Raw genomic sequence first — 26,332 nt, 5'->3', positions numbered from 1 at the left:
TTTATAGGTTGAGCAGCCCTAACCTGAAAAGCTGAAATCCAAATGAAATACTTTAAAACTGGATACTTTCTGAGAGCCAACATGATGCCACAAGTTACCCTGAAAGTGTTATTTTTTTCACTGTATTGATGGTATGTCATATTTTTTATTGTTAAGTACTTATGTGCGAATAAGTATAACAAAATGATTACTTATAAAGGTACCATGTAAATTCAGAGTCAGGAACAATGGTGATGCCAAATAACCATAGACTGTCCACTAGGATGGTTGAGATAGTGACACCTTTGTTTTCTGATGGTTCAGTGTCTACAAACTTTGTTTCATGCACAAACTTATGAACTATATTGTATAAAATCACCTTCGGGCTATGTGCATAAGGTATACATAAAACATAAATGAATTCATCTTTACACCTGAATCCTATCCCCAAGATTTCTCATTATGTATATGCAAATAATCCAAAATCTGAAATCCAAGACACTTCTGGCCCCAAGCATTTCAGATGAGGGATACTTAACCTGTACCTGTAAAAGTATAAATAAATAAAAAGTTATAATCTATGTCATTAGAGATTCTTTCACACCAGTGTTCAAAACAAAACAAACCATATCCTAAAATCTGTAACACATTGTCTAAAATATAATTCAATCTGTCTTTTTTTTTTTTTTTTGAGACGGAGTTTCACTCTTGTTGCCCAGGCTGGAGTGCAATGGTGCGATCTCGGCTCACCGCAACCTCCAACTTCCAGGTTCAAGCGATTGTCCTGTCTCAGCCTCCCCAGTAGCTGGGATTACAGGCATGTGCACCATGCCCGGCTAATTTGGTATTTTTAGTAGAGACGGGGTTTCTCCATGTTGGTCAGGCTGGTCTTGAACTCCCGATCTCAGGTGATCCATCCGCCTCGGCCTCCCAAAGTGCCGGGATTACAGGCGTGAGCCACCGCACCTGGCCATGCTTTTTCATATTACAGCAGATCCACATTCCACAAACCCAACGGGGGAAAGTGATAAATACTGAACATTTCATTTTCTAGCTGATGAACTTCTTTTAGCTCATTTTGCTTCCCCCTAACTCCAACTAATTTTCAAATGGTCATAAACATCACATTAAAAGAACCACTCAGGCTGGGTGCGGTGGCTCATGCCTATAGCCATGAACTTTGGGAGGCTGAAGTGGGTGGATTGCTTGAGCTCAGGAGTTCAAGACCAGCCTGGGCAACATGGCAAAACCCTGTCTCTACAAAAAAAAAAAAAAAAAAGTAGCCAGGCATAGTGGCATGCACCTGAACTCCCAGCAACTGGGGAGGTTGAGGAAGGAGGATTGATTGAGACTCAGCCCACTGGGAGGCTGAGACTGCAGTGAGCCACGATCCAGCCACTCCAGCCTGGATGACAGAGCGAGACCCTGCCTCAAAAAATAAATAAATAAGAAAGAACCATTCATGCTATTATCTTCAGACTTAGAAATTATTTATTTAATATATTTCTGCTACCCTCTAAATCTTTTTATCATTGTTTGTTAATTCCTTTTAGAAAAATGGGAGGTAGGGTAGCAAATCTTATATATTGAACTTTCTTTCACAGAAAACAAATTTATCCTGGGGAAATCAAGCATTTAAAAAAAGGCCCATCAGGTTCTGAAATTTATTTATTTTTTTTTTGGAGACAGGGTCTCACTCTGTCACCCAGGCTGAGTACGGTGGCATGATCACGGCTCATTGTAGCTTTTGCCTGTCAGGGTCAAGTGATCCTTTTGGCTTCCAAGTAGCTGGGACTACAGGCACATGCCACTATGTCCGCCTAATTTCTGTATTTTTTGTAGAGGTAGGGTTTTGCCATGTTGCCCAGGCTGGTCTTGAACTCCTGAGCTTAAGTGATCCTCCTGCCGTGGCCTCCCAAAGTGCTGGGATTACAGACAGAAGCCACAGTGCCTGGGCCTAAAATTTAATTTCAATAACACACTTGCTTTATAAAAAGGCTACTACATAATGATACAGCTTTTTTAACTTTCACTGCTAGTGATTTATGTTGTATCTTTCATAGCAGTAAAGGCAACTCTTCTGGGTAGTTACGTTAACCCACTCATTTTTTATCTTTGAGAAAATGTGCTCTATTGCTTTTGAGAACATAAAACCAACCTGGTATCACTCGTTTCCAGAATGTTCAAACTCCTACTCAGTCAGTAACCACAGAGGCTATGAATTGATGTTAACTGAGCAAATACTAGCTTTTGTCCATGCAAATTAAGAACAACAACAACATTAATTACATTATTTTTATTTTCTCTAGCTTCCTTAAAGTGTTCAAAGGCACTTGAGGAGTGTGAAAATCCTCATGTCACACCTACATCCCAAATCAAACTGGAGAGCCAATAAAGAATGAAAGAGTGAATTATATGGTTCTAAGAATAAAAGACCAGGGAATAAGAAAAAACGTTGCTCAAAGTACGACAGGTAGAAAGCTTTTGTGTCCCATCTCTCCCTTTAATATAGCCAGAATGCATAAAGAACAGAGGGGGACCTAATTAGTAAAAATGAATTCAAACATGATTAATTGGTAATCTAGCACCAGCTGTATAGAACCAAATGCTATACTTTATTAGACAGACACTTGCAAGTTTTACATCTGCTTCATGCTAAGAGAACATCTGCTTCACTCATTCAAACACTTTTCCAGTTTTACAGCAATTTATACTTCGCTTGGTAGATCACACCCGTGAAAATATACACCAATAGTAGTTATCCTCCAAAGAATGCAAAACGAACAAATACTTCATATTCAATTTGCACAGGTTCCATGGGGAATGCAATGTTGACAGAACGAAAACATCTTCGAAGATAATGACAGAAAGAAGTGGAAAGACAAAAGACTTGTATTTATAAAGAACTGTACAGCTGGCCGGGTGTGGTGGCTCATGCCTGTAATCCTAGCACTTTGGGAGGCCGAGGCAGGTGGATCATGAGGTCAGGAGTTCACGACCAGCCTGGCCAAGATGGTGAAACCCCGTCTCTACTAAAAATACAAAAAATTAGCCGAGCGCGGTGGCAGGCACCTGTAATCCCAGCTACTCAGGAGGCTGAGGCAGGAGAATCACTTGAACTCGAAGGGCAGAGGTTGCAGTGAGCTGAGATCGCGCCACTGCACTCCAGCCTGGGAGACAGAGTGAGACTCCGTCTCTAAACAAACAAACAACAACAACAACAAAAAAAAAAACAAAAAAAACTGTACAGCTAAAACCATTGAAGTAACACTGTATATAGCAATTTAATAGAAGTACAAAAAGAAAAAAAAAATGACTGCTCACAATAAATGATCACATTCCCCACAGGCACTCAGACAAGTTGCTGGCAATGCCCAAAAGGCTAAAGAGTCCTTTGAGACAAATGACACCAAATTTGGAAAGGAAACATCAAATTAGCTTTTTAAAAATCTCATGTAAATAGATCCCCCACATAATGTCTGGTCACCCTGGCCTGCCTTTAGCAAGAACCCTCTAAGCCTGGTTGAGCCAGGATCCCCCGCATCCCAGTGGTTCCTCTTACTCATTTCCCAGCCACTGACCCTACCCTGCTCCTTGGCTGCCTATTCCTACTCACCGATGATGTACTAGAAGTTGAGTACAATCTCTCTCCACCACTGCAAGACCTCATTGCAGTGGTCCCTACATCTATCGCAATGGTCCTGAAGTCTTCCTCATCTTGCTTCTTTTAAAAAAAACAAAACAACTCATGTTTTAAAAAAACAACAACTCACGTAAAAAAGTTCTGTTTACAGGCCAGGCGCGGTGTCTCACGCCCGTAATCCCAACACTTTGGGAAGCCGAGGTGGGCAGATCACCTGAGGTCAGGAGTTTGAGACGAGCCTGGCCAACACAACGAAACCCCGTCTTTACTAAAAATACAAAAATTAGCTGGGCATTGTGGTGCATGTCTGTAATTCCAGCTACTTGGGAGGCTGAGGCATGAGAATTGCTTGAACCCGGGAGGTAGAAGTTGCAGTCAGCTGAGATCCCGGCACTGCACTCCAGCCTGGGTGACGGAGTGAGACTCTGTCTCAAAAAAAAAAAAAAAAAAAAAAAAAAGTTTTGTTTACAAAAATTGTCCCCCAGAATAATTAGACTGCTAGTAGTGGGGAAGCCACCGAAAAATGAACTTTATAAATGTAATCTGTTTCAGAATTAGGTTAACAAATCATCTCACCAAGAAATAGTAGCCCATAAGACAGCTGTTCTTAAAGTTCTGTACTGGGAATCATGCCCTCAGCAAACATATTTATGGCACATACATGGTTTATTGTCTGGTTAAATTCATGTCCATCTGTTAGAGGGGAATGATTCTTGCCCTAGAGTTGATTAAAGCCGTGGCATGTGAGAAGTGCCAAGCAGGGCTTGTGAGGAGGGCAGTCTGTTACTGAAGTGACAGTTCTTCCACTGGGCCCACACTCAGGCAATCAGCAGTCTTAGCACTACTGTACTACTATTGTGTGGATTAACCCTATCTATTTTAAAGTCTCCTTGCTTTGCAGGAGTATTCAGTAGGAAGACATGCAAATTCGGCAACTTCAAGTAAATAAGAATAACAGTGGAAAATGTTAGCACGAGGAAAAAAGACTAAAAAGAAAGAGTGACCTTAGTGCTTATAGCCAAAGGAGAACTGCCTTCCTTATCACTGCACATTTATTTGCTGGGGAAACAAAAAGGTGGAAGAATTTAGTATTTGACCGAAAGATGTTTATGTTTCAACAAGAAAGAAGAATGCGGGGGGTGCGGTGGCTCACGCTTATAACCCCAGCACTTTGGAAGGCTGAGGTAGGTGGATTACTTGAGCCCAGGACTTTAAGACCAGCCTAGGCAACATGGCAAGACCCAGGCTGTACTAAAAATATAAAAAATTAGCTGGGCATGGTGGTATGCCCCTGTAGTTCCAGCTACTTGAGGGGTTGCAGTGGGAGAATCACCTGAGCTCAGGAAGTCGAGGCTACAGTGAGCAGAGATCGCACCACTGCACTCCAGACTGGGAGACGGAGCGAGATCCTGTCTCAAAAACAAACAAACAAACAAACAAAACACCAAAGAAAGAACACATTGTAAACAAAGGGAAGCGACTTCAGGCACGCCTCATCTCACTGTGCCTCACTTTCCTGCCCTTTGCAGATAATGCATTTTTACAAATTGAAACTTAGTGGCAACTGTGCATCAAACAACTATCAACACCATTTCTGCAACAGCTATTGCTCACTTTTTGTCTCTGTCACATTTTAGTAATTCTTCCAATATTTCACATTTTTCTTTAGTATTATACCTGTCATGGGATCTGGGATCAGTGATCTTTGATGTTATTAATACTACTGTAACTGTTTTGGGGCACAATAAACCACACCCATGTAAGACGGTGAACTGAAATGTGTGTGTTCTGAAAGCTTTGTCATTCTTCTGTCTCATTTCCTCTCCCCAGGCCTCTCTGCTCCCTGAGACACAATAATATCGGAATTAATAACTTTACAATAGCCTCTAAGCGTTGAAAGGAAGTGTGGCACATCTCTCACTTTAAATGGAAAGCTAGAGATGATAAGTTAGTGAGGAAAGCATGTCGACAGTTGAGAGAGACCAAAAACTAGGCCTCCTGTGCCAAAGAGCCAAGTTGTTAACACAAAGGAAAAGTTATGGAAGGAAATTAAAAGTGCTACTCCAGTGAACGCACCAATGATAAGAATGAAAAACAGCCTCATTGCTGATACGGGGAAGGTCTAATGCTCTGATGGAAAATCAAACCATCTAAAACATTCTCTAAAGCCAATGCCTAATCCAGAGCAAGGCCCTAACTCTCTTCAATTCTGTTAAGGCTACAGAGGTGAGGAAGCTGCAGAAGAAAAGCTGGAAGCTAGCAGAGGTTGGTTCATGAGGTTGAGGGGAAGTAACCACCTCCCTAACATACAAGTGCAAGGTGAAGCTGAAAAGTGCTGATGGAAAAGCTGCAGCAAGTCATCCAGAAGATCCAGCTAAGATCGCTGATGAAGGTGCCTACATTAAACAACAGATACTCAATGTAGATGAAACAGCCTTTTATTGGAAGAAGATGCCATCTCGGACTTTTACAGCTCAAGAGGAGAAGTCAATGCCTGACTTCAAAGCTTCAGAGCATAGGCTGACTCTTGTTAGGGGCTAATACAGCTGGTGGCTTGAAGTTGAAGCCAATGTTCACTTACCATTCTGAAAATCCTAGGGTCCTTATTAATAATGATGTGAAATCTACTCTGCTTGTGCTCTAGAGATGGACAACAAAACCTGGATGACAGCCCATGTGTTGACAACACATGTGTTGACAGCATGATTTACTATTTTAGGCCCACTGTTGAGATCTACTATACACACACACACACAAAATTCTTTTCAAAATACTACTGCTCATTGATAATGCATCTGGTTATCTGTGTTATTTTCATGCCTGCTAACACAAAATCTATTCTACAGCCCATGGATCAAGGAATAATTTTGACTTTTGAGTCTTAATTTTTTTCTTTTTTTTTTTGAGACAGAGTCTCGCTCTGTTACCCAGGATGGAGCACAGTGGCGCCATCTCAGCTCACTGCAACCTCTGCCTCCCGGGTTCAAGTGATCCTTCTGCCTCAGCCTCCCTAGTAGCTGGGACTACAGATGTGTGCCATCGTGCCTGGCTAATTTTTGTATTTTTAATAGATACAGGGTTTTACTATTTTGGCCCAGCTGGTCTTGAACTCCTGACCTCAAGTGATCTGCCTGCCTTGGCCTCCAAACTGCTGAGATTACAGGCATGAGCCACAGCACCTGGTCTGATGGTGTACTTTGGAGTACAAAAATGTCTAATTTTGATGAAGACCAATTTATTTATTTATTTTTAACCATGTGTTTTTAGTGTGGTCTCTATGAAGTTTTGGCCTACTCCAGTTATAAAAGATTCATTTGCATGTTTTCTTCTAAATGTTTTATAGTTTTACACATTTAGGCCTATGATCCATTTTGAGTTAATTTTTGTGTATGGTGTGAGGCAGTGGTCTAATTTCATTCTTTTGCATGTGAATATCCATTTGTTTATAGACCATTTATTGAAGACTATTCTTTCTCCATGTAACTGTCCTTCCTGGTGCCCTGCTGAAAATCACTTGACCGTCTAAGGATTTATGTCTGTATTCCCAATTTTATTCCATTGATCTATATGTCTATCCTCATGCCAGCACCAGAGTCTTGATTACTGTGGCTGTATAGTAAGTTTTGAAGTCAGAAAGTTTGAGTCTTACAACTTTGTTCTTCTTTTTCAAAACTGTTTTAGCTATTCTGAGTCCCCTGAGTTTCCATATACATTTTAGGACTAGCTTGTCAATTTCTGTGAAAAGTCCACCTGGGATTCTGAGAGGGATCATGTTGACTCTGTAGATCAACTTGAAGATCTAGAGAGATCTTTTTTTGTTTTTGAGACAGGGTCTTGCTCTGTTGCCCAGGCTGAAGCACAACGGCATGATCTTGGCTCACTGAAGACTTGGCTTCCTGAGCTCAGGTGATCATCCCATTGCACCCTCTCAAGTAGCTGGGGGTAAGTTGTGTGCCACCAAGCCTGGCTAATTTTTTTTTTTTTGTATTTTTAGTAGAGACAAGTTTTCACCATGTTGCCCAGGCTTGTGTGTCTTATCAGTTTTAAATCAAACTTTTTGACTTCCAGTTATAAAAGAGAAAGAAATCAGGATACTCCCATCCATATTTTTTTATTTCTTTTTCTTTTCTTTTTTTTTTTTTTAGAGACAGGGCCTCACTCTGTTGCCCAGACCGGAGTGCACTGGTGTGATCACAGCTCACTGCAGCCTTGACCTCCCCAGCTCAGGTGACCCTCCTGCCTCAGCTTCCCAAGTAACTGGGGCTGCAGGTGCACACTACCACACCCAGCTAATTTTTAAAAAAATTTTTGTAGAGATGGGATCTCACTATGTTGCCCAGGCTGGTCTTGAACTTCTGCGCTCAAGCAATCCTCCCACCTTTTGCCCTCCAGAGTGCTGAGATGACAGCTGTGAGCCACTGTGCCAGCTGGCCTCCCCAATCTTTTTTTTTTCCGAGATTGTTTCATTCTGTCACCCATGCTGGAGGGCAATGGCACAATCTTAGCTAATGACAACCTCTGTGTCCTGAGCTCAAGTGATCCTCCTACCTCAGTCTCCCGAGTAGGTGGGACTACAGGCACATGCCACCATGCCCGGCAAATTTTTTTTTTTTTTAGTGATGGGGTTTCACCATGTTGCCCAGGCTTGTCTTGAACTACTGAGCTCAAGCGATCCTGCTGCCTTGGCCTCCCAAAGTGCTGGGATGACAGGCATGAGCCACTGTGCCCAGTCAGCCTCCACCATGTTTTACCCTCTCTTCCCCTTCCTCTTTTATCTTGTGTTATATGTATTACACTGTTATGTTATTATTACACTATTATGTATTATAACATTATTACTTATGTTGACATTCTTATGTATTAGGTTGGTGCAAAAGTAATTGTGGTTTTTGCCATTTAAAAGTAATGGCAGCCAGGCATGGTGGCTCACACCTGTAATCCTAACTTTGGGAGGCAGAAGTGGATGGACTGCCTGAGCTCAGGAGTTCGAGACCAGCCTGGCATGTCTCGAACAGCCTGACATGGCAAAACCCTGTCTCTACTAAAAATACCAAAAAAAAAAAAAAAAAAAAAAAATTAGCTGGGCATGGTGGTGCATGCCTATAATCCCAACTACTGGGGAGGCTGAGGCACAACTGCTTGAACCCAGAAGGCGGAGGTTGCAGTGAGCCAAGATCACGCCACTTCATTCCAGCCTAGGCGACAGAGCGAGCTCTGTTTCATAAATAAATAAATAAATAAAATTAATGACAAGACCTATATTACTTTTGCACCTAATATAACATTATTTATATCATACACATTTTGTTCTATCACTAATTTTTAGTTTTAGTCCTATAGTTAAATAAATTTGAGCCCCACTGAGCATCTTTCTGTCATTGTTTTTCCATGTATCTCATGGATGGATGAAGTTTTTCCTCTTCCAATTTCTTCAGGTATTCTTAAAAATACATATTTCTAGGAACAAAAAAGTTTGTATGCCGTCTTTATATGCAATGGAATGACTGGGTTAAAATGTGTAAATCACTTTCTTTTACTTGAGCATTTTCTAGGCATCATTCATGGTCTTTGACCATTAGACGTTACTGTGGAGAAGCTGAATGCTAGGTTGACCTTTGTTTCTCCTTATTGGTAACTTGATCTTTTTGTCTAGAATGTCCAAAGGTTTCTTTACATATTTAAGTTCAGCAACTTCAAGGAACTCTATCCTGCTAATGATTTTTCTAGGCCAATTTATCCTGGAACCTGCTCTGACCCTTCAATTAGTAGATTCAAGTTTCCTTTTACTTTTGGAAAGTTTCCTTGAATTACATCTTTAAACGTGTGTGTGCGTGTGTGTGTGTGTGTGTTTCCTGATTTATTGTTCTCGTTCTCTTTTTTTGGGACACAAATGATGCATGCTTGCTGCTCTTTGTCCTCCTCAATTGTCACTTGCTTTCTCATACTGTCACTTTACGCAATCTCCTTTCATTTTGTTGACCTCTCTCAGTCCTGTCCAACATTGCTCTTTCTGTACATTCTATGGATTCTAGTCTCCTGTATGTTGCATCTGAAATAGTCATAATTTCTATAATGATTCTACTTGCTAGTCTCCTGTACGTTGCATCTGAGACGGTCATCATTTCTATAATGATTCTACTTTGTAATTCTATTTCTTGTCTAAAGTCTGCCAGTTCATATTTCACTTCCTTTTGTTCTCTTCCTGTTTCCCCTTGAAGAAGGCACATACCTTCTTATGCTTCTGCTTTGTATTCATCTTCCACAGTGGCAAAGGATTATCTTTTAATGTGACACGTGTGGTTACAACCTCCACATCTCCACCGTAAAATTCTTCTGGTGACTGTTCTTCACCAATGATGTCTGCTTGTTGTTCTCTTCCCTTTTTTGTTGCAGTATCACTGGACAATCTTGTCCCAGTTCCTTCCTTATCAGTTATGCCAGAATATGGCAAGTTCTCACTACACAAGCTACTTGCAGGAAGTTCATGTGGGGGTGAGGCCAGGCACACAGCTTAGGTCAGCAAGAATTTTCATTATATAGGGTGGTTTACAAGGGTGAGTTCTTCAGTCTTTTCCTCATTTTAGTCAACAGAACTTGATAGCTTTGGGGATCTTCGAAATGCAGGTTGCCTCCCTTCATTCCTGTCCTCTTAAATTCCATCTCTTAACAAATATGGCTTGTCTCTGCAATCGCTCCTTCTGGCCTGCCTAGCATGCTGTTCTTCATAGCAGAGTGGATCCAAGAGAGCGGCTGCCACTACTGCCTGCACACCCATCCCATGGTCCTACTCAGGGTGCTGTTGGTTTTACCCCTTAGGAGATGCCACTAACTTTGGAGGACGACGCTTTACTCACTTTATCTGACCACTGCAGCTTACCGACTACTCTTTCTCTCTTTTTTTTTTGAGATGAAGTCTTGCTTTGTCACCCAGGCTGGAGTGCAGTGGTGCAATCTCGACTCACTGCAACCTCTCCCTCCCAGGTTCAAGCGATTCTCCTGCTTCAGCTGGGATTACAGGAGTGCACCACCACACCTGGCTAATTTTTGTATTTTTAGTAGAGACAGGGTTTTGCCATGTTGGCCAGGCTGGTCTTGAACTCCTGGGCTCAAGTGATGTGCCCACCTCGGCCTCCCAAAGTGCTGGGATTACAGGCGTGAGCCACCTTGCCTGGCCGCAGACTCTTCTCTCAGCATCTTTCTGAGTGCCACTGGATTTGGCAGCCCCCTTCATCAAAGCTGGAACTTGATTATCTATTTTTCACATTCCTTAATTGCTCTGAGGGAATTCCAAGAAAGAAGGAACTGATACCACTACATTGCCACTTTAAAGTGAGAATAAGTAAGCAACGTTAGGATTTAACTGTACTATTATAAACAATCTAACTATCCAAAGGTGGGAGCATGGAAACAGTGGAATAATCAAGAGTATAAAAACTTCAAAAATATGAAATTATAAAACCATAACTACTTACATAATTATAAAAGTTTTGTGAAAATGTATATATGGAAAAAGGATAGTATGTAACAGCAGATAAGGAAGATTATAAAAACTAGCTATACTGGTGTCATAAATAAGTAAAATATTTAGGCACTTAGGATGAAGAACAGAAGGGAAAAATGAAAACTGCTTTTTGTTAAGGGTAATGAATATTAAGTAATGTTTTTCATTTAAAATTTTTCATCATTGTTACAACATAGTTTCAATAATTAAAAAACAATACACACTCAGAAAATAAAAATGAAGACTATACAGATGTCTTCTATACAATTTATTAACACATGGCAGGCCGCAGTGGCTCATGCTTGTAATCCCAGCACTTTGGGAGGCAGAGACGGGCGGAACACCTGAGGCCAGGAGTTTGAGAACAGCCTGACCAACATGGCAAAACCTCGTCTCTACTAAGAATACAAAAATTAGCTGGGCATAGTGGTGCGCACCTGTAATCCCAGCCACTCTACTCAGGAGGCTGAGGCAGGAGAATCACTTGAACTCGGGAGGCAAAGGTTGCAGTGAGCCAAGACTACACTACTGTACCCTAGCCTGGGCGACAGAGTGAGACTCCAGCTCAACAACAACAAAAAACAAAACTACTAAACAAAAATCACTTAAAATGCATCCACTGGCTCCTGTACCTGCCAGGACTAACCATATTGTTATGGTTAGTCAAGCTCCAGAAGTCACGTCCTTTGGTTCTAGTTCCCATCCAGATACTTCACAGCAGCCAGTGCCTCCCCTTTTCCTCTGCCTACCCCATACCCCTCAGCCCCAGCAGTTGACTCTACTGCAGAAGACGGGAAGCTACTTAGCACTGATGATGTGCCAGGCACCATAGGGGCAGAACACCAATAAGAAAACGGGCTTTTACTAGCTGGGCGTGGTGGCTCATGCCTGTAATCCCAGCACTTTGGGAGGCTGAGGCGGGCGGATCACGAGGTCAAGAGATCGAGACCATCCTGGCCAAGATGGTGAAAACCCGTCTCCACTAAAAATACAAAATTAGCCGGGCGTGGTGGCGCCTGCCTGTAATCCCAGCTACTCAGGAGGCTGAGGCAGGAGAACCGCGTGAACCCGGGATGCGGAGGTTGCAGTGAGCCAAAATTGTGCCACTGCACTCCAGCCTGGGTGACAGAGCAAGGCTCTGTCTCAACAAAAAAAAAAAAAAAAAAAAAAAAAGGAGGGGAGTGCCTTTTACTTTTTGTTTACAATAAAGGGCAGTAAAAAAGTAGGTTGCATTGAAAGGACAATTTAGAGTTAGTGTTTGGGCTCTGAAGACAGGCAGATTAAACAGAATATGTAGGTCAGGCATTGTGGCTCATGTCTATAATCCCAGCACTTTGGGAGGCCCAGGTGGGAGGCTTGCTTGAGGCCAAGAGTTCAAGAACAGCCTGGACAATAAAGTGAGACTCTGTCTCTACAAAAAATGAAAAAATTAGCTGGCACCACTTAGGAGGCTGAGGTTGGTGGATCGCTTGAGCCCAGGAGTTCAAGGTTGCAGTGACCTTGATTGCACCACTGCACTCCAGCCTGAGTGACAGAGTGAGAACCTGTCTCAAAAAACAGGTACAAATAGGCCGGGCACAGTGGCTCATGCCTGTAATCCCTGCACTTTGGGAGGCCGAGGCGGGTGGATCACGAGGTCAGGAGATCGAGACCATCCTGGCTAACACTGTGAAACCCCGTCTCTACTAAAAAATACAAAAAATTAGCCAGGCGTGGCAGCGGGCGCCTGTAGTCCCAGCTACCTGGGAGGCTGAGGCAGGAGAATGGCGCGAACCCAGGAGGTGGAGCTTGCAGGGAGCCGAGATCACGCCACTGCACTCCAGCCTGGGCGACACAGCGAGACTCTGTCTCAAAAAAAAAAAAAAAAAAAGGTACAAATAAATACAATATGTATTAAAATGCCCCCAAATAGTTCCAAGCATGTAACAGACATTCAATAAAGGGTATTTTACAAAATCTTGAATACTTTCAATTTCCCAGCAAGGGAAATATAATACAATGAAGACAATAGAAAAATAACTTAAAATTTTAAAAATATGCTGAGAAAGGATACTAGATATATCTTTTATAAGACTATATGAAACCAGTATCTTTTCCTTCAACTTTCCAGTTGCTATTTCAGGGTTCCCACTTTTCATATACAAACAATACAACAAACATTTAAAAAATCATTTCGAATGCACAAATTCAGTGTATGACTTGTCTATTACATAAGCAATACTTTTACTCTCTGAATAATTACAACTACTTCAAAGTATTCAAAAATAAAATCAAAGTATTTTCGTTAAACACTAACCCACCAATTTTGATGAGAAAAAGTTATAACCCCAAAACAGGAAAGGAAAACAGATTTACTCTTCTCAAATAATTCCCCAATATAGAAATGGTATAAATTATAGGAGATTTATAAAGGAATATACACTCCAAAACGAGCTTTTCTTCAGCCAAATAAGGTCTTTGTTCAGTGATATTTATAATTTCTAATTGTTTATTGACAGAAAATATGTACATATTTAAAAATTAAATCAGATTAATTAAAAAAAAATTTAGTTCCTGAGTTGTACTACCCCATTTCAAGTGTTCAACAGCCACATGTGGCCACTGTACTAGACAGTGCATACACTGAACATTTCCCTCATTATAGTCCTATTGGACAATGCTGATCTAGAAAATCTAAGCAAAACACGAAACCAAATGCCTATGCAGAGGTATTAACAGGTTTGACATTGGAGGATTCTTCTTGTGATATAGGACACAACCCAAAATGTGTGCTATGGACTACTGCTTGAACAAAGAGGAAAAAAAATGGAATAAGACTCTGAGCTCAATTGTAAGTTTCAGAGGACAAGGGTGGTGGGTGGGGAAAAGCGCCTGTTTTATAGCTTCCCAGATGGTATCTGAGGCACAGACAGAAACTGGCCCAGGTTCTCTTTCCTTTCTCATTTTACACACTCCTGAAACAATCTCACCCACACATCTATAAGATGGTAATATGAAAATGCCCATTTCCAACACAGACGGAACTCCTGCCTTCAGCCCCGTAAGTCTAACTTCCTTTCTTCCGTATTTCTATGTGGACTGCTTTAAAAGTGCCTCACAACATAGTCAAACCTGAGCTCGTTGTTCCCTGCCTTTCCTCCTATGCAAGAAAGAATTTGGCTGACCTCTGTCCCTGGTTACGGGGAGGTAACCTTGTATTAGTCCATTCCTCATGCTTCTATTGAAGACATACCCAAGACTGTGTAATTTATAAAGGAAAGAGGTTTAATGGAGTCACAGTTCCACAAGGCTGGAGAGGTCTCACAATCATGGCAGAAAGTGAATGAGGAGCAAAGTCAAGTCTTACATGGCGGCAGGCAGACAGTGTGTGAGGGGGAACTCCCCTCTATAAAACCATCAGATCTGGCCAGGTGCGGTAGCTCACACCTGTAATTCCGGCACTTTGGGAGGCCAAGGAGGGCAGATCACAAGGTCAGGAGTTCAAGATCAGCCTGACCAACATGGTGATATCCCATCTCTACTAAAAATACAAAAATTAGCCAGGCGTGGTGGCATGCACCTGTAATCTCAGCTACTCAGGTGGCTGAGGCAGGAGAATTGCTTGAACCCAGGAGGCGGAGGCTGCCGTGAGCCGAGATCGTGCCACTGCACTCCAGTCTGGACGACAGAGCGAGACTCCGTCTCAGAAAAAAATTAAAATAAATAAAGCCATCAGATCTCATGACACTATCATGAGAACAGCACAGGAAAGGCCCACCCCCATGATTCAATTACCTCCCACTGGGTCCCTTCCATGACATGTGGGAATTATGGGAACTACAATTAAAGATGAGGTTTGGGTGGGGACACAGCCAAACCATATCAAAACTCTACCCTCTAGGAACAAAGAATCTGGTTGCTTTTTGTCCCCAGTTCCTAGGAGATAGCCTCTAAATCCTTGGAACTTCTAAGTGATGAGAGTGTCTTTGTTATTCATGGTAGGTTCTTCAGACCTCATCTGAAAGCCTGTGCTAGCAGGTGACAGGGTGAGCTCCTAATTTGTGCTAAGGAGATGACTCAGGATTGGGGCTGGCCATGCCAGAACACTCAACCATGTGGCCTGAGAGTCAGGGCTTTGAGCCATGTGCTAGCAGCCCAACCTCTAAGGAGCAGAAGAGGGCTGGAGATTGAGTCCAGCCCTGTGGGCAATAATCCAATCAATCATGCCTACATAACGAAACCTCAATAAAAACTAGACACCAGTACTCAGAAGAGCTTCTTTGGATGGCTCCACATAGTGTAATACACTGATGTGCCAGAAGGGTAATGGGCCTGACTCCATGGGGAAAAGATAATGAAAGCTTCCAATGGGACCCTCGAAGACTTGGCTGCATGTGTCACTCCCTTTGGCTGGTTCTGATTTGTAATCTTTTGCTATAATAAATCTGTAGTCATAACATAGTACTTCCCTGAATTCTGTGAGTTGTTCTAGTGAATTATTGAACATGAGCGGGTGGTGGGAACCTCAGAATTTGCAGCCAGCTGGTCAGAAGTGAGGGTTGCCTGGGGGGGGGCCTCAAACGTGCCACTGGTGTGTGAAACGAAGGCATTTTTGTAGAGAGCTGTGCCCTCATCCTGTGGGGTTTGGCCTAACGGTGGGTAGCTGGTGTCAGAACTCACTGATCCTCCAGCTCTGCTCCTCCTGGTGCTCGTTGTCACAGTGAATGGCATGTCCATCCATCCACCCCGCTGCTAAGGAGAGCAAGCAGCTTGGACCGACAGCCTCTCAACTGTTCCCTCTCAACAGACTTCCACACAATGAATCAAGACATCCTTCCAAGTCCACTTCCTAAAAAGTTCTGGCTCTGTTCACGTCTCTGCAACTCTTATGCAGCCTCAAAGCCCTAAGTGATCTGTTCTCCTCTCTTCTACCTTCTCCTCACTTATAAAACTCTGGCCACATGCACCTTCTCTCTGATCCTGGATTTGCCAAGTTCATTCCTACCTTAGAGATTTTGGCTTGCTGTTTCCTCTGCCTAGAATGTTCTCACAGATCTTAGCTTGGCTGGTTCCTTCTATAATATCATGTAGGTTTTGGTTTACATGTCCTCAAAGTGGTCTGCTTTACTTCCCAATTCCAAGTAGCCTTCTAGTGAGTATTTCATCATCCCGTGTGACCTTCACCGTAGGATTCATTTTCATTTTCTTTCTGATTTTTCCCCTTTTCATCATAATTAAGTTCTATGTCATATTCAATGCTTTATTCCCAGGGCCTAGAAAAGTGTCCGGCATAGAGAAGATATTCACTTACTGAATATTTGAATGCAATATTTAAATATTACTGAATCCACTGAATTGGATTATCTTAGCAGTTTCCTGACTTTAGTTTTGCTCTCCCCAAATCCATTTTCCACATCACAGCCTGAGGCAACTTTCTGAAACACCAATATGATGACATCGCTGCCTCACTAAAAATAGGGCTCACTACTATAATACATTCAGAGAGAGTTCTATCTTTGAGACAGAGAAGACAGACCCCTTATTATCTGGCCTCTGTTTACCATTCCCAGTACATCCCTTCTCCCCTTCTACTCTCTAGCCAGGCTGAACTACTGCCAACGCTTCACACACCAGGCTCTCTTGCCTCTTGAATTTGCTGCACTTGTCCCTCTTCTAGGACACTCATCTTTCCTCCCCAACTTGCCTGGTTAACTCTTACTCATCCTTCAGGTCTACTTAACCATCATTTCCTCTAGAAAAGCCTCCCTGATCTTCCAAAATGAGGTTAGGCTTCCACTCCTATGTGCTCCCACAGTGCTCTCTATCTCACCCCATCCTAGCACTGAGTTTGGATGTCCTGTAATTGTCTGGATACTCACCTGTATCCTTCTCAAGAGTGTAAGCTCCTTGGGGGCACGGCCTTATCTTATTCAGTGATACTGCTACCACTAAGCACAGTGCCTGCTGGCATACTGTAGGTGCTTAATACATATTTACTCAATTCACTTACTATACTGGAAAATCTGCTGGTAAATTCAGAAATCTTTGTTATTCCTTCCATGTTCTCTGCGGTGTTTAACTCAATGTTACCCACAGAACACGTGCTCAGTAAATACTAGGTAAAACTAGAACTTCCTTAACCCAGTGAAAGTAAAGAGAGAAAAACCAAGGGTGTTCAAGTTTCTTGATGATGGGGTATATTTATTTAAGGAAACTAGGAAGGCTGGTTACAAGTTTTAAAGAGCTACACTTAATAGTTTATAATTAAGTTATATGATCTCTTTCAACATGTCTCCTTGCTATACTGTTGTTAGCATTCAATTTGGGCTATCTGCTTACACAGAGATATTTCAGCCTTTTTTCAAAATACTTATGTTAATATATATGCACTACATGGTTTAATTCTAGGGAATCGCTTTATAAGCACTCTTTTTTTTTTTTTGAGATGAAATCTCACCCAGGCTGGAGTGCAGTGGCATGATCTCAGCTCATTGCAACCTCTGCCTCCTGCGTTCAAGCAATTCTCCTGCCTCAGCCTCCTGAGTAGCTGGAAATACAGGCGTGTGCCACCATGCCTGGCTAATTTTTCTTTTTTTTTTTTTTTTTTTTGGAGACAGAGTCTTGCTCTGTCACCCAGGCTGGAGTGCAGTGGAGCAATCTCGGCTCACTGTGCAAGCTCCGCCTCCCAAGTTCACACCATTCTCTTGCCTCAGCCTCCCGAGTATCTGGGACTACAAGTGCCCGCCACCACGCCTGGCTAATTTTTTTGTATTTTTAGTAGAGACGGGGTTTCACCATGTTAGCCAGGATGGTCTTAATTTCCTAACCTCGTGATCTGCCCGCCTCGGTCTCCCAAAGTGCAGGGATTAAAGGCGTGAGCCACTGCGCCCGGCCCTCTTCTTTTGTATTTTTAGTAGAGACGGGGTTTCACCATGTTGGCCAGGCTGGTCTCAAACTCCTGACCTCAAGTGATCCACCACGCCCTGCCAGCACTCCATTTTAAAGAGACAGGCAGGGCATAGCCCTGTAATCCCTGTAATCCCAACATTTTGGGATCACACCTGTAATCCCAACATTTTGGGAGGCCAACGCAGGAGGATTGCTTGAGTCCAGGAGTTTGAGAACAGCCTGGGCAACATAGTAGGCCCATCTCTACAAAAAATTAAATAATTAGCTGGGAATAGTGACGTGCACCTGTGGTCCCAACTACTCGGGAGGCTAAGATGAGAGTAATCCTTCAATTCAGCCCAGGAGGTTGGGGCTGCAGCGAGCTGTGATTGTGCCATTGCACTCCAGCCTGGGTGACAGAGAAAGACCCTGCCCGCCCCTGCTCCTCCCAAAAAAAGATATATAAACGAGTAAAATTCTTCCGACAAGAAGAACTACCTACTGTCACTGAAAGATAAGAATTATTCTTCTTTGGTACTATGATAATTTGTATAAAGATATATATACTGTACCCATAAAGTAACACAGCAAGTTTTAAAAATAAACACACTAGAGGTTATTCTTATAAATTAGATTTGTCATCAAAGTAATCTCCTTTGGAGGCTCATTACAGTAAGAGAATCAAAGCTCAAAATGTTTTGGAAAACTTTCTTTGGAAAATGTCTTCAGATCCTTCATCAGTCACTTCTTTTGAACATTCTTACAGATATACATCTTTGGCTTTGAAGGTGTTTATCTTTACAAGCAACTAGTCATTAGACACCACAGTTTAGGTTAAAGATCATGACGTATTAGATTAAAATGTAAGGTATATTTGGATGCAAATTTCCACGTGTAAGTTATATACGAGTTCTGAAAACAATGCCAAGAGGAGTTCTAGAAATGTTGAAAAAAAGAGAGAGAAAGAAAATAGGGAAACGTGTTTAAAGAGTCACAGACCACCCCCTCAACTTTTTTTTTTTTTGAGAAGGAGTATCGCTGTTGCCTAGGCTGGAGTGCAGTGGTGGGATCTCGGCTCACTGCAACGTCTTCCTCCCGAGTTCAAGTGATTCTTGTGCCTCAGCCTCCCGAGTAGCTGAGATTACAGGTGCGTGTCACCATGCGCGACTCATTTTTGTATTTTTAGTAGAGACAGGGTTCCACCATGTTGGCCAGGCTGGTCTTGAACTCCTGACTTCAAGTGATCCGCCTGCCTCGACCTCCCAAAGTGCTGGGATTACAGGCATGACGCCCGGCTGACCCTCCTGAAAATCTGATTAAAATTACAGTTCCTTTCCCTGGAAACATCATGGCTTCCCCATCGCCCTACACCCTGCAAAACCACTTGCACAGAGTATTAGATAGTCGTGAACATGCTGAGGACCCTCTGTGGAGCCACATTTAGACCCCATGATTTAAAGCAGTGGCTTTTTTATTTCCTTTTCTTTTTTTTTTTTTCCCTGTTGTAGCCAACAAGAAAAAAAAGAAAAGGAAGTACCTTGTATACTGTGATGCAGTTTGTGCATACATATATATATATATATAATTAAAAGTTTCACAAAACAATCCTCAACCCTACTAGATGTGATGGTATTCTCTTCTTTTTGATTTCATTAAGAAAAATGTTACTCATGACTTACTGCACTAATTTCACAATCTATAACTTGAAAAATACTAATTTAGAATAACTGCTAAATAAATGGAATAAGTTAATGAAAAAGAAAAAACTCATTTGATTATAAAAATTCGGGGCTAGGTGCTATGGCTCATTCTCATATTTTGGAACACCAGGGCAGTAGGATCGCTTGAGCCCAGGAGTTCGAGACCAGCATGGGCAACAAAGTGAGACCCTGTCTCTACAAAAAAATCAAAAAAAAGCTTGGCGAGGTGGTGCATGCCTGTGGTCCCAGTGACACAGGAAGCTTAGGCAGGATACTCAGTTGAGCCCAGGAGGTTGAGGCTGCAGTGACCCATGTTTGCACCACTGCATTCTAGCCTGGGTGCCAGAGCAATACCCTATCTCAAAAAATTAAAATGAAAAATAAAGATTCTGGCTGGGCGCAGTGGCTCACGCCTGTAATCCCAGCGCTTTGGGAGGCTGAGGCAGGCAGATCACAAGGTCAGGAGTTCGAGACTGGCCTGGTCAATATGCTGAAACCCCGTCTCTAGTAAAAATACAAAAATTAGCTGGGTGTAGTGGCACGCACCTATAGTCCCAGCTACTTGGGAGGCTAAGCCAGAAGAATCGCCTGAACCTGCGAGGCAGAGGTTGCAGTGAGCCAAGATTGCGCCACTGCATTCCAGCCTGGGTGACAGAGTGAGACTCCATCTCAAAAATAAATAAATAAAATAAATAAATAAATAAATAAATAAATAAAAAGTTTAAAAAAGATTCTAATATGCTATTTTAAAATCATAAACACAAAAGTTTTTTCACTCTATAGTCCAACCTTTCTAGAGATTGGATTCTTTATGGCAAAACTGTGTTGCCTTGGTCATTCATCCACATGGCTTACTACTGGAGACCCCACTGAGTGAATCATACAATGGTCAAAGAAACTCCATACCTTAATATTAGAAAACCATAAATCATTTTCATGTAACGTGGCAAGGTAGACAGATGTAAGAAGTCCAATGCAAAGGGCAATGGTTCCACCAATTGTCAATGACAAAATCTTCCATAATCTTCTACTGGTACAACCTTTTGGAAAAATGGAACAGATAAATAACTAAGTCAGTAAAAAAATCAGAATGTAATAGTTCTACTTCAGATTATCAAGTAAGCTAAGTCTAGCTGCCTGTCACTGGGAAAGCTTTTCCTGTCTCCAGCGGAGGGTCCTTTCTGATTCCACAGACCTGTTTTCATTCTATTACAACCTTCACCCCATATCTAACTGTCCATGTGTCCGTTCTGCCAACTACAATGTGAGCTTCTTGAAGACAAATACATTATCTTATTCATGTTTAATACTGAGGGCCTCTGTCTGGCACAGCTTAACAACCAAAATTTAACTATGAAGTCTGTTAAATGGATGACTAAATGTGTTATGTGTCTAGGACGTAATCGATCTTTTAGATAATCTAGGTACAATTGGTGGCTTATTCTTTAAAAGCTATTTTAAAAACTTGATTACCTAAAAAATAATTTTTGTTTTTTGAGACAGGATCTTGCTCTGTTGCCCAAGATGGAATGCAGTAGTGCAATCTCAGTTCATTGCAACCTCTGCCTCCTAGGCTCAAACAATTCCCCCACCTCAGCCTCCTGAGTAGCTAGGACTACAGGCACATGCCACCATGCCTGGCTAATTTTTGTATTTTTAGTAGATACAGGATTTCACCATGTTGGCCAGGCTGGTCTTGAACTCCTGACCTCAAGTGATCCACCCTCCTCAGCCTCCCAAAGTGCTGGGATTATAGGCATGAGCCACTGCGCCTGGCTGATTACCTGAAACTTTTTTTTAAAAACCCACAGGTTTTGCAGGAATGCTCTGGGGGGGAAAAACCCACAGAATAAATAATCCAACATAACTCAAGTTAAAGGACATATAAACTAAGGAAAATATGGATAGCACATATAAGAAAGCTTAAATACCCTTAACATAAGATGAATACTTTCAGGACAATTTATTTTATTTCAGGACAATTTATTGTCCTGTCAGGATGAACACTGCAGTAGGAAAAAGATTAAGGACGTGAACAGGCAATGTACAATAGAAAAAAGTGGCCAATAATAATAACAGACTGAAGATGTTTAAATTCATTAATGTTAAAGAAATGCAAATCAAAACTGTGAGTTATAGTTTTAAAAATCTTGGCCAATTTGACAGCTTTCAAAATGCTAATACTCTGTTTTGGTAAGGGTATAAAAAATAGACATCTTCAAACACTGCTGCTAGAAGAATAAATTGGTGCCTCTCTGGAATGCAACATAGCAGCAGCGAGTAAAAGCCACCAAAATGAGCATCCCGTTTGGCCAGTAATTCCAAATCTAGGCATGTACCCTGCTATGGTTTGACTATTTGGCCCCTCCAAATCTCATGATGAAATGTGATTTTCCCAATGTTGGAGGTGGGGCCTAATGAGAGGTGGTGTGGTGATGGAACCAGAGCCCTCATAAACGGCTTGGTAAGATTCTAGCAGTATACTGTTTTCATTCTGTTAGTCCTAGGGGAGCTGGTTGGTTAAAAAAGAGCCTGACATCCTGTGTTCCCTGGAAATTGCTTCTACTCTGGTCATGTAATCTCTACACACTGGCTCCCCTAAGCCTTCCGCCACGATTGGAAGCTTCCTGAGGTTTTACTAGAGGCAGATGCTGGTGCCATGCTTCTCATACAGTCTGCAGAACCCTGAGGCAAAGAAACTTCTTTTCTTTATAAATCACCCAGCCTCAAATATTCCTTTATAGCAACAGAAATGGACTCAGACATGCCCCAAGGAAATAAAGTTCTAAACAAACATATGGCCACAAGGAAATTGATCACAGTTCTGTCTGTATTAGCAAATGGTAAGAAAACCTTTTACTTCTATAGTGGCAGCTATAAAAATACTTTACATAGATGATATTTCAAAAATACGTTAACTGGCTTATGACATGTTCATAACATAATAAGAGAAAAATAGCAAGCTACAAAACAACATGTGGATCCCAATTTTGCACAACTGTATACGAATGCTTATGGGTATACATGTGCAGAATATGACATTAAGACAGCAAGACAGTGCCATTGGTGTTAGTTTCAGGATGGGAATATATTTTTCTTTCTTTGCATTGTTTAAGGTGTTCAGAAAGTACTATTATCCAAAACGCATTACTTGCTAATGGCTGAGCCAGGTGGCATGACCTTCCATTACAGATTACTTTTGTTAAACTGTTTCCCTGAATTGCTTTACTAGCCTGGCTGGTAAGAATTAACATGGCTGTAAAATAATGTAAATTCTGTCAGATATCCAAAATGGTTAATGGGTATGAAGATTTGCATGTTAACTTTTAAAATCCTGACCATGCTTTAGTTACAAAAGCTACTCAGGAAGCAAGAAGTTGGTAATTAGTGCTATTTGATGCATCACTTAGCAAGTCTTTACCATTATACAAACAACTGACCAAGTTCTGATTACTTTTCCCACCAATAAAAGAAAAAAAATAAGCAAATGAAAACTTCAGGAATTTGACTAATTATAAAGAATTTTTAAAAAATGTTGATCCAACTTTCACTACCTTAATGGAAACTCACCCAAGGTAAGGTTGCCTGGTGTAAATAGTATACACGACCAGAAAAATTAGAGATAGACTAAAATCTGGGGTGTGGGTGGGGGACCATTACTCTTAGAGAGTCAAAGGATGAGATTGGATGAACCGTAAGTTAATGAACAGACAGCTGACAAACACTTCTAATCAAAGCTCTTTCATCTTTTGTCAAATCATAACTGTAAAATCAATCTAATCAAATTGCAATTAGAACATCAGGGTACTAGAACAAGTTTCAATTGTTAGGTCCCACCAAATTTTTATCCTATTGGAGAGTGACATTTTAATATGCAGAAATAAAAGCAACCCAAATTGCTGCTTTAGTTTAAATCACCTACCAGATGGCAATTTATTTTCCAACTTCACATTTTCTTCTTGGGCTGGAAAGTCTTCAGAAACTTCTGTGGCTCTTATTTCTCTTCTTTGCCGGATGGACATCATGATTGCAGACTTACATGCATTGTTCTCCCAATCACTCCTAGATAGCAATAAACAGGCCATCAACGTCAGTGCCTTCTCCCCAACACACCCCGTGCTCATCCATGCTGAAATGCCTTTACTTATGCCATTTTCCCTCTATTAGCATGCCCTCCCATCTTTTTTTTTTCTTTCCCCCAAGACAGGGTCTCACTGTCACTCAGACTGGAGTGCAGTGGCACCATCACGGCTCACTGTAGCTTCTACTTGCACAGGCTCAGGTGATCCTCCCACCTCAGCCTCCCGAGTATCTGGACTATAGGCATGTGCTACCACACCTGGCTAATTATTTTTTGTAAAGATGGGGTGTCCCTATCTTGCTCAGGCTGGTACTGAACTCCTGGCCTCATGCGATCCTCCCTGCCTTGGCCTTCCAAAGTGCTAGGATTACATGCATGAGCCATCGTGCCCAGCCTGCCCTCGATCTTGCCATCTAAATCGTTGCTGGCCTTCAAAGTTACACTCAAAACACAATTCAAATATTTATTTAACTCAATCATATTTATTCATGAAGCATGTGCTCTACAGCAGGACCTGCCAGGAGTCAGGAATACAGGTGAACAACACTAACGAGTCACTGCTTTTCTTCCAGAACATCTTGGGACATTCCAGTTCCGGCTGATCTTCTCCCTCCCTGAGCCATAGCAGTTACCATGCAATGCGTCACGTAATTACACAGTTGTATATTATTTTCTACTTCCATAGGCGGTAGTAGGTCTTCAGTACCTCCCACAGAAGTGGCCACGTGGGAGATACTCCATAGTAAATGTGTTGACAACCGGATTTTGAAGAATTAAAATATTGTTTTGTCTCAGGTACCTGAATTTTAACACCAGTGTTCTATAAAACAATTCACACTGGCAGCTTCAGGAATATGCCTCAGTGGTGATGACTGCGGGGGTGTGCCAATCAGGGCAGCTGCTATCCCAGGGAGCGTCGGTGGGAGTAACCGCGGGGAGCAGGAGCCTGGTTTGGCAGTAGCAAGTGGGAGGCGGGGGAGTGGTGGCAGTATGAGTAAGCGGGTTCCAGTCCTCCAGAACATCTTGCTTCACTCCTCTGAATAATGAACAGCCTCTTACTAATTATTTCTTAAATGTGACTAGTAGCCTGACATGATTGTTTCCACAGTTTATTAATTCCTAAGGGTAACTTGCTCTACAGAACAAACAACTAACATTATACAATTCATGTATTCATTCATACCAAAAAAAAAAAAAAAAAGGCAGGAAGCCAGATTTAAGTACTGTGCTTTCAAGCACTGGAAATGGAGAATCTGGAAGAGAGAGGGAGAAGAGGAGTGTTTAACAAAGTCCTACAGCCACAGATGGGCTTATCCCCCATGTGACCTCATCCTAGAGTCCTCCCTAAGTGGGAGAGGACTTTTTTAAACAATTCATATATTCTAATATGTTAAGGCAGAAAACCAACACATATTTAAGTACCAATTATGTGTCAGGCACTGCAACAGTCCCAAGAACTATGAAAAAAAGTTTCTCCACCAGATCAAAAGGAATGCCATCGTAAACAACTGAAAAGGGACCAGAAGCGATTCTTTATTAATAAGGACAACTAGTGCTGGCCGGGCGAGGCGGCTCATGTAATCCCAGCGCTTTGGGAGGTTGAGGCAGGAGGATGACTTCAGACCAAGAGTTTGAGACCAGCCTGGGCAACAGAGCGAGACCCTATCTATAAAATAAAATAAATAGGCGAGTGCGGTGGCGCATGCCTGTGGTCCCAGCTACTCCAGAGGCTGAGGTGGGAGAATCGCTTGAGCCCAAGAGTTCGAGGTTTCAGTGAGCCGTGACAGCGCCACTGCACTCCAGCCTGGGCGAGACAGCGAGACCCCTGTCTCTAAAAAATAAAAATAAAAAAGCCTAGCGCTCTAGTGAGCATCCCCTGGGCGAGGCAAGCACCGGGTCCGCTTACCTACGCGCCACGCCCCTGCACACCTGGCGTCCCCATCAGGTAGGTCTCCCAGGACAGGGGCAGCCGGGAAGTTCGGGCACGCGCCCCAGCTCTCCCAGGACCGCGAGCGGCCGCCAGGGCCGCAGCCCAGGCCCTGCCTCGCCGCACGGCCGACGAGCAGAAGCCGCTCCGCAAACTTGGTCCTTCCCGAGCCCAGCCCGGCCCGCGTCCCGGCAGACACACCCGCGCTCCGCCCCTCCCTACGCCCCGACGCCGCGGCCGCGCCCCCCGACTGCGCCACGCGGCGGGGAGGGTCGGCCCCAGGGGCTCGGGGCTGTAGCCGTGGGTTCCGCCGGCGCCCGCCCGCCCTCTCGGGAGACCCTCGCCCGCGCGTCCCCGCGCGCCGCCACAGACCTGCGGCCTCAGCCGTCCTCACGCGCGGCTCCGGGAAGGGAAGGAGGCCGACGGGGCTAGGCGGGGGCGGGTCCGCGCCGCGGGTACAAGGAGGGCAGAACCGCCGAGGAGCTTCGTGGAAATGAGGGGCTGGGGGGCGTCGACAGCCCCGGGGAGGGGGCGCACCGGAGAGGCCGGGCGGCTGCCGCCGCGCCCATAGGCCCCGGGAGCTGTTCGTCAACACGAGGCCCCGCCTCCTCCCGCGGTTCCCCGCCCCGTCTCG

The 26,332-nt window shown here is 42.9% G+C and overlaps 1 protein-coding gene across 8 annotated transcripts in view; it reads right to left on the bottom strand.

Annotated features, from left to right (window-relative positions):
• The window catches only part of DPY19L3 (dpy-19 like C-mannosyltransferase 3), a 79,980-nt gene extending 53,684 nt beyond the window's left edge, over positions 1–26,296 (bottom strand). For 2 of the 8 annotated variants that reach the window (XM_063719114.1, XM_063719113.1), the window contains exons 1-3: positions 25,678–25,888; positions 23,613–23,752; positions 20,597–20,730 (exon numbers count right to left, since the gene is read on the bottom strand). In XM_063719114.1, coding sequence (XP_063575184.1) covers positions 20,597–20,730; positions 23,613–23,715 — 237 coding nt within the window. In that variant the 5' untranslated portion in view covers positions 23,716–23,752; positions 25,678–25,888. 8 annotated transcript variants of the gene reach the window in all.
• Between the last annotated feature and the right edge of the window lie 36 nt (positions 26,297–26,332).

This window comes from Pongo abelii, chromosome 20 (genome assembly GCF_028885655.2).
Source record: "Pongo abelii isolate AG06213 chromosome 20, NHGRI_mPonAbe1-v2.0_pri, whole genome shotgun sequence".
NCBI lineage: Eukaryota > Metazoa > Chordata > Mammalia > Primates > Hominidae > Pongo > Pongo abelii.
Note: the sequence above shows the minus strand (reverse complement) of the source record. Positions and strands in the feature narration are given on the sequence as shown.